This window comes from Gallinula chloropus, assembly GCF_964237585.1.
Source record: "Gallinula chloropus genome assembly, chromosome: 11".
NCBI lineage: Eukaryota > Metazoa > Chordata > Aves > Gruiformes > Rallidae > Gallinula > Gallinula chloropus.
Genome location: NC_140096.1, coordinates 2,205,240 through 2,216,573, shown reverse-complemented (window position 1 = coordinate 2,216,573; position 11,334 = coordinate 2,205,240). Strand labels below are relative to the sequence as shown.

The following is an 11,334-nucleotide window of genomic DNA, read 5'->3' as shown; positions in this document are numbered from 1 at the left end:
GTGAAGAAACTGTTTCTAATTCAGAAACTCGGAGGATGCTGTCAGCCAGAGGTACAGGCTCCTGTCAGGGCCACAGGTAGCTAAGTTTCTGTGTAAGCCTGGCTGCGGCGTGGAGCCTGTTGCCTATCGGTTGCCCATCATCTGAGTGCTTCTCAGCTTCCAGCATTATAGCTGCAAAGCAACCAGGTGACACTTTTCCCTCTAAAAGCTGGGGAAGGGATGTACAGAGATACATCTTAAAATATTTGCGAGTTAGTTAGAATTTTATCGCAAAGCCAGACCTTCTGTGATTTACCCCAAATCCAGAGAAGCTCACATCAAAGCCAGGAACTGATGAGGGAATCCAAAGACTTAAGTCAGTGTCCCAGCCCCAAATAATACCCTCTCCACTAGAATACTTGAGCCATCAAGGTAGCTTTAAAAGTAAAGGGTACAGCAAACTGTACCCAGGCTGCAATAAGCCTTCATGCAAATCCCCTTATATTTTGCATGCATAACACCATGTTTCATTAATGTTTTAATCGACACTTCTAAGCCTTGCAAACTAGTAAGGGGAGAAATGAACTGGTTTCAAAACAGCAGGGTTGGCTTTGTCTGCCCACCAGTAGCTACGGTTCCTCTGTGACATGCTGAGCTGCTGCTTCCTCCCAGTGTGTAGTTTGAGCGTCCAGGCCTCGTTTGGTCAATGTAATAACTACTCCTGTAAGACTTAACAGACCTCCTGGCAAAGGTGAGAATGGCTAATGCAAGGCAAGTTCACTCTAAGTACTAAGCACAGCCATTATCAGTGGCCTCTGGAGCTGGAGACACCTTGGACCAGAAGTGTGAATTGTCTGTAACTCTCATTAAAATCACTGCAAGTGGCTTTGAAAATCAGGGTCTAAATTGTATGGGACAGATGAAATCTCCTGGCTGGGGCTCACTGGCTGCTTGTGATACTGCTCAGCTGAACCTCAGGAGCTCTCCTTCCCCCCTCCTCCACTCTGGTTCCAGGGGTTTAAGTTTGACCAGAGAGAAACAGCCAAGAGATGGCCTGAGTTTTTGATCCTCCTGGCAGGTCTCTGAAGTGCTAAAAAACCCACCAAACCAAAAAAAAAAACCCATAGAAAACACTCCTGTGGTGAGAGCACCCTGAGCCTGCTACCATCAGAGAGCTTCCTGAGTATCTGCGAAGCAAAACACTCTGACAGGAGTTTGGTGCAGACTGATGCATGGAGATCTGGAGGAGCTCTGCCTGAGGACTTGGACTTCAGTTTTGTGCACTTCTTAGGGAGAAGTAATTGATTAAGTGCAAGTTTTCTGAGGGAGAGCCTAGTTCTGGGCTCTTAGTGTAAACAGCCCTGACTTGCCTAATCACACCTGATCTGAGTGAGGTGCAGGTGGGACTTTAATTGATTAAAGGGTAAACAGCCCTGCCTTTCCTAATCACACCTGATCTGAGTGAGGTGCTGGTGGGACTTTACCCCACGCTGTGGGCCCAGCTGTGGCCCATTCCCAAATTACCGAGGGGATGTCCTGCCTTCCCGGCAGCCCGGCTGCCTTTCGCTTGGGGCAGGAGCAGGGCTGGGACTCGGCTGGCCACGGTAAGTTGATCCGCCTTCAGCTGTCCGGGCGCTGGGCTGGAGCAAGGAGGGGGTGAAGGGGGAGGAATTTGGCTCCACTAAAAATAGCGGTCGCGCAGCCCCGGTGGCTGTTACCTCTCAGGCCGGGCAGAGACCCCCGGCACCCCGACGTGGCGGTTACGTTTGAGGGTGCAGTGCCTCCCCTGTCGAGGGGACAGAGTAAGCAGAGTGCCAAGAAGCCACGGGGAGGGCAGTGCCTGGAGTGTGCTGCCTTCTTCCGAGGGGATGCCCAGCCCTGCTTGGCTCCCTACTGGTTTCGGAGAAGTCTGTCGTGTTCCCCCCTCTCCACGGGCCACTTTGGGTGGGTGGGGGCGGGGAGAGGGGGTGAGTCCGGCTGCTGCACCAAGGGCACCCCCAGCACTTCGTGGCTCGTCCTTCCCAGCACTTTATTTTCGGCGCTGCCGAGCAGGGCCAGGCTCCGAGGGGCGCCGGCTGCGTCGGGCTTCCCCCACCCGCCGCCCCCTCCGCCTCCCCGCGTGGCCCGTGGGGGTAGAGGATGGGTGGGCGCGACCCGCGCTCCCGGCCGCGGTTGTAGGAAGTTTTGTCCCCCCCGAGGAGAGGGTGGGGGGGAGCACTCTTGTCGCACAGGTGAGAGGAGCTTCGGCTGCTCTCGGGGGGTCCCTTCCTCCATCCTCGAGTGGGGTGAGCCCCATCTCACGCCCCGGGACAGAGCCGGTGGGCTGGGAGGAGGACGGGGCAGGCTCCGTGTGTTCCCTGGAGCCCTTTTCCCTCTGGATTCCCCCCAGTGTCCCCCGGCTCTTCCCGCCCCCGCGAGGGCAGCAACAGGCTGGCAAGCTCGGGACCGGGCGATGCTGGGGGCCACAGCCCGGGGACTGGGGCTACCTACCCCCTTCTGGGATGGGGTGGGAGCGGCTCCTCAAGGGGAGGGCAGGCTGGGGTTGTGCCGCTCCCAGCTGGGCGCTGGGGCACCCTCCCGGGGCCGGAGGGCAACAGAGATGCTCAATGATCCCCCACCCCCCTGTATAAGAGCCCGGGCTGGGGAAGGGGATGTGCGGACGCGGGGGAGCTGGAGGGGGGCAGCTCGGCTCCAGTCCCTCTTGCTGCCGGTGAGCGTAAACCTGCCGCCTCTTCTGCAGTGCCGGGGACTCGCGTCCTCCTCCCATCCGCGGCTGCAGCTCTGCTGCTCCATCCCATTATTATTAGAGGAGGATGCGAAAAGAAAAAAAAAAATACAACCCCCAAAACCCAACACACCCAAGCAAACGAGCCACCTTCCCTCCCCCCTCCCCTCTCCCAACTCACAGTACCCCCTCCCCCCGCGGTCGGTGGGACTTCTAGGACCGGCTGCGCTTCCCTGGCCCTAGGGAGGGGAGGCAGAGCCGGGGAGGCGGGGGGAAGGAGTGGGCCGGGGCCAGGCAGACACAGAGAAAATCGCTTTTGTCTCCGGCACGGCGAGCGGCGCAGGGGCTCGGTGCTGCGGCTGCCGGAGCCCCCCGCTCACCGCCCCGCACCGCTCCCGCAGGCACCGCGGCGGCGCCGCCGGGCTCCGAGGCACCGCGCCGGGGAGCGGGCAGCTCGCCGGCTCTTGATATTTATTTTTCCTTCCTTCCTCTCCCCCCACCCCCCCTCCCCTTGTGTTTGGTGTTATTTCTGCCTTTTCGGCGGAGAGGATCCCCCCTGCCCGCACGCACGCTGCCCCCCGCCCGAGGTTTCTTTGGGTCCAGCCGGAATCCGTGACGCTCCCGGGGATTTTCCCACCCAAGCTGGGGTCTATGAGCGGGAAGGTGATCAAGCCTAAAGAAGAGAAAGATGCTTCCAAGGGTAAGGCAGGCGCAGCCGCTCCGATAAACAGCACGTTCCCCCGGCCCGACCGCGGACGGCCCGACCTTACCCGGGGCTGGGAGAGGGGGAGGGCACCGCTCCGGCGAAAGTCCGTACCTCGGGGGATCCCCGCCCCGGGCACGGGTGGGGGAATCGGTGTCGGGCGCTGCACCGGCACCCCGGCACGGCGGAGGGGAGCCCGGCTCAATGCGGCACCGGCGAAAGTAAGTGGGGCCCCCCCACCTCCGCCACCCCGCGCCTCTACCTCTGCCGGGGGGGAGCCGGCTCGGCCGCGCCGCCTCCCCTGCCGCGGGCCGGGCGGGTGCTCGGCGCTGCGGGCAGCCCCGGCCGAGGCGTTCCGGGGCGGCGGCGGAGCGGGGAGCCATCGCCATGGAGACGCGGAGCCGGGGCACCACCGGTGCCGAGGGGCGGGGGCTGCGTGCGGACCCCCACCCCCCAGCCGGGACTGGGAACGGGGTGTGTGTGTGGGGGGGTGGGGGGGTGGTGGGGCGCTCCCCTCACCCTCCTCGCCCCCGGGACCGGCGGCGCAGCCGGGAGCATGCAGGGGACGGGCTGCTCGCTCCGGGGATGCATGCCTGGGGGCGGGGGGGGGGCGGGAGGCTACGCTGCATGTGGGGTGACCCTCTGCGGGTCAGCATGCCCGGGGGCGCGCAGTGCCGCGCTGCGGGGTGCATGTCCAGGTGGTCCTGCCCCCCTCTCCGGCAGGCTCCGCATCCCCCGCGCAGCTCCCTATGCGGTGTTACCTACGCTCAGGGTTGTAGGAGTACGTTCGATAAGTAGCGGCTGTGTGTGTGCGCTGGCTATCTCTCCTGTAAGGAGTTTTTCCTGTGTATTTGTAGATAAACCTGTGTATCATCTTTGTTGCATCCGTGTGGGAGCCTGGCGCTGGTGGGATACCCGGGCGAAGGGTACGCGCTTGGCCTCCCTGGAGGAGGAGAATCTGCTCCTTATTTACTAATTTTATAAAACATAACGGGCACTTTCCTGTCTCTTACTTTTTTTAGCAGCCCGAGAGGCCAAATCAAAGCCATTCATACTTTATGTTCTTTTTTTTTTGAGAAACTTTTTGGTTGTTGCTTTTGAAAGTTTTTGTGTTTCAACGTGGGATTTTTGAGACTTTAAAAAAAAAATGTTCCCCCCCCCAACTCTGTCTTTCCATTTCTAACTGTGTTAGGTCTTATCTTCAGAACGGTAGCATTTTCATAGTTTTTTGAATTTTTAACAAAAAATAAAGTTCATCATTGGGATGCATTGCAAAACCTTATATTCTATATATACACATATAACTTTTGTCTTGACGTTTTCTTTGATGTGTTTTTTTATGGTTGCCTTATTTACCAAACCACTCCTTAAATAATTTATTAAGCAATGCAGAACAAAAGATTCCTGCCTTTTCCTAGGAATTATTTGGCATGATTTAGATCTGTGCAATATTCCTACACCAAAAAGAGAAATAACAAAGTCATACTCATGCTGTACTTGCTTGAAAGCTTGTGGTTTTTTTTTTTTAATCAATCTTACACATTTCATTTTGTGGTACAATTACAAGTTTTAATGACTCACTTCACGTTTGAAATTGTGCACAGATTCTGGGATGTGCATGTATTTCAAAAGGCATTTTTATCTGCTGTTAACTGAGTCAGTAATGACTTCGAGGGGGCAAGGCTTTGATTCCTGTGGTGACAGTGTGCCAGAAGGTGTATATTCTGAGGATCTCAAGACAAACAGTTGGTGCTGATACTCTGCTTCCAGGAGATGCTGGTACGCTCTCTGAGCTGGTATAAAAAGTTTCTCTGTGATGACAAAGTAAAGAGGCAGTTTTAGATACATCAGGAGAAGCTGCTACGTGCACGAGGTGGCTTGGTATTGCTGTAGGGGAGTGATGGCTACAGTCTGTGGAATATGCTTTTAAAAGGGGCCCAAGTACAGTGGTTAAGGGAGGTGGTGTTTACCAGTTAATGTATAGGCTGTATGGGCTTCTTTAGCCTCTTGTGTTGCAGACAATAATAGGAGATGGGTTTTTTCCTCTGAATTTTCTTCTGGTGATTGCGAGTAACTGCTCTCAATGGGAATATTTGATTTGCATCTAGCTGTAGGGGGTTTTGTTTGGGCTTTTTAATGTGAAACAGTAACTTGTCCAGAAGTGATGGGAAACTGTCCCCAACACATTTCTGCAGCTCTACCTGGCACTTGGCATGCTTCAGTCCTGCCAGAAGCCTCTCTGTTTCTGAGCTGGTTAACCACTCTTTCCAAGAACAATGTAGTCAGCATCCATGTGAGAGCAGCTCGTTGTGGTGGTACATTCATATACCCCACGTTCTGTAAGAGGTAGGATGGAATTTCAATGCCCCCTGTAAATGTGGGTGTTGTGGGTTTATATTTGCATAACAAACGTGGAGTACTTTGTTAGTAAGAGCAGTGTCAGTCTTACTCCTGAGGCTTTCTCATGCCGTACAGGGTTGTGTGTGAGATGAGGCTTTGCTGAAGCTCTCCACAGAACTTTGGGAGGAAGATACAGCCCCAGTGCAGGGAGCTGCTTTGTGTAAGTTGTTGAACTGCACCTTCTGCTGCCGGCTTTTGGGGTGGGGTCTTTGAGAAAAGCTTGGTGGACACATGAACTTGTGAGGCTGTGGATCTTGGCAGGAATCAGTGCAACTCGTTACTGCCTCACAATGGGTACTTCCAGTCACATTATCCTGTCTCATGAACTCGGCAGTGGTGTCAGAGGAGTTGTGCAGGTGGAACAGAAGTACCAACATCTAATTTGAAGAAATAGGCTTTTCACATATTTTTTTTCCTTGGTGCAAAGAGGAAAGTGGCCTCAGAGCTGGCTGGCCCCGTTTCTAAGCCCTGCCTAGAAAACCCAGTGATGACTGTTTCGCTCAGGATTTGGCTGCTTATAAAACTGGCTGTGGATGTTGGGGAATTAACTATCCCAATCTAAAAAAAGCTTAGGGATTAACATAATGAAGGCAGGGCCGTGCACCTTTACTTTCTGGAAAGTGCTGCATTAACTGTGAGTGTAAGAGTATGGCATGGATCTTTATTTAAACTGTGTTAGTGTTAGGGAGATGCAGGATACCATAAACCCAGGTAACCCCTGAGTTGCCCCTCAAAAGTAGATTGGCAGCACTGCTGATCCAGAGTGGGGGCTGTTTGTGCTAGCAAGGGGCTTGTTTCCAAGAGCAGCCAGGTCCCAGTTGGTGATTTCAAGCAGGGTGCAGGTTCCCATGTCTCTTTTCACCTTTTAATCTCTCTGGGGATTAGCAGGAGTATGAGGATCTGGGGAACAACGGGTCAGCATCCTGCAGCTCTAGTCTGATGGTTGGTAACAGCTCTTCCATGGAAGAACCACCATCAGGTTGTTTTCCTGCCTCACAGCTGGTGCTGTGAGCACCACGTGTGTGGCAGGGTGGGTGGCTTTCCCCGAGCCCACCTCAAAGAAGCTTTTGCTCTGCATTTTGGGAATAGCATCCCCAGGATGCCCAGCAAGCCTTGGGGCCCTGTCAACACAGCCTGTGTGGAGTGAAATAGTTGTTAACCTTGTATTGGGGAGAGAGGTGTGGGGCAGCGGGAGAATGTGGGGTGTTAGAAAGGGAGCTGAGACCTGCTGCATGCTTGTGCTGTGGATCTGGGCCGTAAGGAGCTCGTGCTGTCTGGTCTTACAGCCAGACACTTTCCAGAGGCTGCTTTGCCTCCAAGGAAAGTCAGGAGACAGAGAATCTGCAGCTAAATCTGAGGAATGGCTCGAGCTGCATTTGTTTTTCTCTTTACCAGTTTGATCAGGTGCTGTTCCTTTCCCCATCGAGGCAGAGGAGGGATGGGGGGGGGGGGGGTCTTCTGTCACTGTGACCTCACCACATGAAACTTCAATAGCTTTGCCCAGGAGTCTGATAACCTCAGCTGGAAGCAGTAAGAAAATGCAGAGTATCTTTTTTTTTTTCCCCTTTCCTTCTCCAGAAGGCAAAATAGGGAGGAGTATTTTCAAAGCTGGTAACTTCTAATCTGAGCAGAGTGTATTGAAGTAGTGACAGTAAGGGTAAAGACTTTGGAAGTATAGGTACTGTTCTAATTTAGTGACAGCTGAAAACAAAGCACTTAAAGAAAGCACTTGGCAGGAAAAATAGAAGTCGGAATTTTGAGGTATCTATTACTGCCTTTCTTGGCTTTATGGGAATATAGTATAATGCAGCTTATGATTGAAGGGTCTGTAGAAAAGCTGACAAAAATAAAGCAGCTGATCTCAACAGTTATATTTCCATAGTACTGAATCATGAGAAAGTAACTTCCTTCAGGGACCGAAGAAGAGCAGAGCAGAAGCAACATGTAAGCTGACCACGTCTTGGTCTGAGTCCACTGAATCAAAATTAGCAGCAAGTGCAGAGCTGTAAGCAGGGGGAAGGGAGCAGGGTGTGGGCACCCTTATCTGTGCAGCCAGCTCGGTGGGAGGCTGGGTGTTTCCTTGCCCTTTTATCTGATCTCTGGGTGTCAGTTCTTTCTCATCCCAGCCCCCAAGCCCCAGCAAACTTAACCAACACCTGCAGTTCCATGTATGAAGTTGAGTCTTGGTCCAGGCAGGTGTTTGGCAGTAGCAGATTGGGTCTTACTGTGTACAGTTGGTGATGTTGACTCTTGCATCAGAACTCGTGTTTGTGTCATAAACACTTCATGATGCTAAAGAATGAGTAGTTGAACTCAGTGGTTTTGTTTTGTTGGCATTGGAAGTCTCTGTGCCTCCTGTCTGAAATCTGAGAGTGCAGATCCACTTTGAATAGGAGTCTGCATCGCCCACTGGAAAGCAACAGCCAAAATCTGAAGCGTGATCTGCCCCATCCTGGGTATTAATGCTGCAGGTTACAATAGATACTCAGCTCTTGGCTGAGGTCCTGATCCATTCAAAATTCCCATTGACACCAGTGGGAGTTCTCTGTGTCTGCCTGTGGCATTGCCTCTGATTAGTGGGTGGTTGTTAATGTGCCCATGCTTGGAATATTTACAGTAACTACCTCCTGTTATGACTCATTATGTGTGACTGGTTTTGGTTCCAAAACTACAGCAACTCTTTATAAAAGCTACATTTATAAGAGAAACAACCTCCCCTCTTAAATCCCAAAGTGGTGGTCCCTGACCACTGAAACACCAGCAATTAAAAACTGGAAGTGACCTTTGAGATGGAAACACACTCGTGCTGATGCTCTGTAGTGGCTTTCACTGTTTGCTGAAGAAATCCACGGTGAGGCAGGATTTTTAGGGACAAGCTCCAAAGTTTGGGGTCTGTTATGCTCTATGGCTGCTGTCCACGGCAAAGAACTTGTGTTGTTTGGAAGATTTTTACTCTTCTAGAGGAAAACTTAATAATAGCTGCTTCTTGGCAGATGCCAAATCTCATCTTCAAGGAAAAACTCCCAGGCAGATGAAGCCTGGGGGATGAGTAGCCCCACAGAGCGTTGCAGGGGGCTGCAAAGGGGTGAGTACCAGCATCCTCAGCAGATGCATAAGAATTTGTATGGCACAGGCATCTCTGGTCTGTGGCCACCCACAGTGTGCTGAAGACTTGTCATTAGATGTATTTGTGCCATTTGCTGTGATTTCCTGCAAGGCACTGGTCTTACCCCTACGCTTTGGGAGTTCTGTGCTGCAGTGGAGTCTCAGGTCAAATGAGTGTTAATTTTCTTCCCCTGTTCCTCAGTGTGTGTTATTGCTGTAGTGTATTTAGGAAAAGAAATGGCTCTGGTTGTAAGTACCAGTTCCTCAGGGGAAAAGATGTGGCAAATCCTGTTCCTCAGTCTCTTCCCTGCAAGCTGTGACCCTCTGCATTCGTAAAATCCTCTGTGAATCGAGATGTATGGTCGATCCTGTGCAGAAACACAACATTTGTAAACCTGGGAGGAGAAAACTCCCATCCTGGATGACCTAGAGCAAAGTATTTCCAGACCAGGTTCTTGTGAGCTAATGTATATTGGAGTACATGTGAGTTAATGTATATTGCTCTGTTGATTACTGGATGCTTTTACAAAGTCAGAGGCTTTGTGTTTTCTCGTCAGGACTGAAACTTTCTTAACCACTTGGATCCCTGTTAGTTGAGTCTGGTTCTAGGGTCTCTGTGCCCCAAACATTTTTCTTTCCTCAATTATGTCTGTTGGACTAACACAATTCCCCACTTTTCCCAAAACTCGTATTGGTGAAGCTTACATGAAAAGACCTGTGTTTAAAAACCAAAATGAAACCACTAAAGGAATATGTTATTTACAAGAATTCTTTTCTTGTGTGATAACTTGGGTAAAGGGTTTCCTTAAATTGACTGGTCTGGTTTCTTGCTCAATGTTTGTATTGTTTTGCTGTAAGAAATGAAGGTGAAAATAATTTGGATTGCCCCCTCAGGCAGGTAACAATTCAGTTCTTTTCATGAAGAGAGTGTAAAGTGAGACTGTTCTCCACTTAATTAGTTTTGTGAGAGCGATGTATAAGGCAAGGTCAGAGCTAAAGGAAGAAAGGGCTGGCATGGATTGAACGCTGCTTACGTTGTTTGAATAATTAGAGCATCGCTCTGAGGTGGGAGGGAGGAGAGGGACTGAAAGTGGGAAGAGGAGGCAGCCCCAAAATAGCAATTGAATTGCCATTGGTCTGGGCTGCATCACGTGCACCCTGTTCAAGATCGACTAAATCTGAACTAGTGGTGGCTCATTACCTTTGATGCCATGGTTGTGATTGTAGCTGAAATGAAGGTGTATTTATAGAGATCACTCTGTTCTGTGGCCCAAGTAATCTATAGATGCTTTTCAGCTGAGGCTTCACATAATTGATCCAAGGCTCTGTTGGCTGCTTAAGAATGAATTGTTTAATTGTTTAACTGATACTTGGTATTGTTGATACATGTGTGTTCAGCTACTGCCTGGCTTAGGCCAAATTTCTTTTGTCTAAGTGAAATCACTTATGTGTAACCCTTGTCTGACCTGAGTGGTCCATGGGCATTTGCTGGCTTTTGTAAAGCAACTGCTTTACACTGAGATACCAGCACAGGGAATCCTGCTGTACATTGCTGTAAGCGTTAACAACTGAGACTGGCCACACAGATCTGGGATTTCATCAGCAGTGGTGATAGTACCCATGTGGTGATTTTTCTTCCTCCTCTTTCATCCCCTTCAAACATTACCTACCAAGAGGGAAAATACTGGTGTGGTAGGTTGACCTTGGCCAGCTGTCAGACACCCACCCAGCCCCTCTCTCTCACCCTCCTCAAGAAGATGGTAAAAGCTCATGGGTCAAGATAACCCAAATGGAGATCTCCCAGGACAGGGAGATCACTTACTACTGTCATGGGCAAAACGCCTTCAGTTTTGTTGCCCATAAAAATAGAGCTGATGTTGAGAAATAAAGACAAAAGCTAAAACACTTTCCCTACACCCTTCTTTTTGTCTAGACTCAACTTCTCCATTCCTGACTCTGATCCCTTCTCTCCCTGCCCCAGCAATGCAGCAGGGATGGGGAAGAAGGTTGTGGTTGGTCCACAGGAGTTTTCTTCTGCCAGTCCTTCCCCCTCATGCTTTTTCCCTGCCTCAATGCAGGCTCTTCCCACGAGCTGCAGTCCTTGAGGATAAACCTGCTTGAGTGTGGGCTCTCCATGGGCTGTGATTTCCTCAGTCTACCTGCTCTGGCCTGGGGTCTTCCACCGGCTCCTCCATGGTCCCACATCATCCCTCTGCTGATGACCCCAGGGCACTGACACACAAGCCAACCTTCACTGTGACTTGGTGACAGAAGAGGGCTTCATGGCTCAGCCTCAACTTCTGATGACGAAGGCAACCTGCTAATTGCATTTCTCATTAGAATGGGCCAAGTGAAAGGAACTCAATGGAAAATTCCCTCTTTCTCCTGGAAGAAAAAGGCCATTCCTGTTGTGTCAGAGGTT

The 11,334-nt window shown here is 51.3% G+C and overlaps 1 protein-coding gene across 2 annotated transcripts in view; it reads left to right on the top strand.

Moving 5' to 3' along the window:
* Positions 1-3,015: 3,015 nt before the first annotated feature.
* FGF13 (fibroblast growth factor 13) overlaps positions 3,016-11,334 on the top strand; it is a gene marked incomplete at its 5' end in the record, with an annotated part of 248,089 nt that continues 239,770 nt past the window's right edge. Inside the window, one exon of one of the 2 annotated variants that reach the window (XM_084269244.1) lies at positions 3,016-3,404. In XM_084269244.1, the coding sequence (XP_084125370.1) occupies positions 3,356-3,404 (49 nt within the window). Of the gene's footprint in view, positions 3,405-3,554; positions 3,629-11,334 lie in introns of those variants that run through there. The other variant, XM_084269247.1, reaches the window with a different exon arrangement.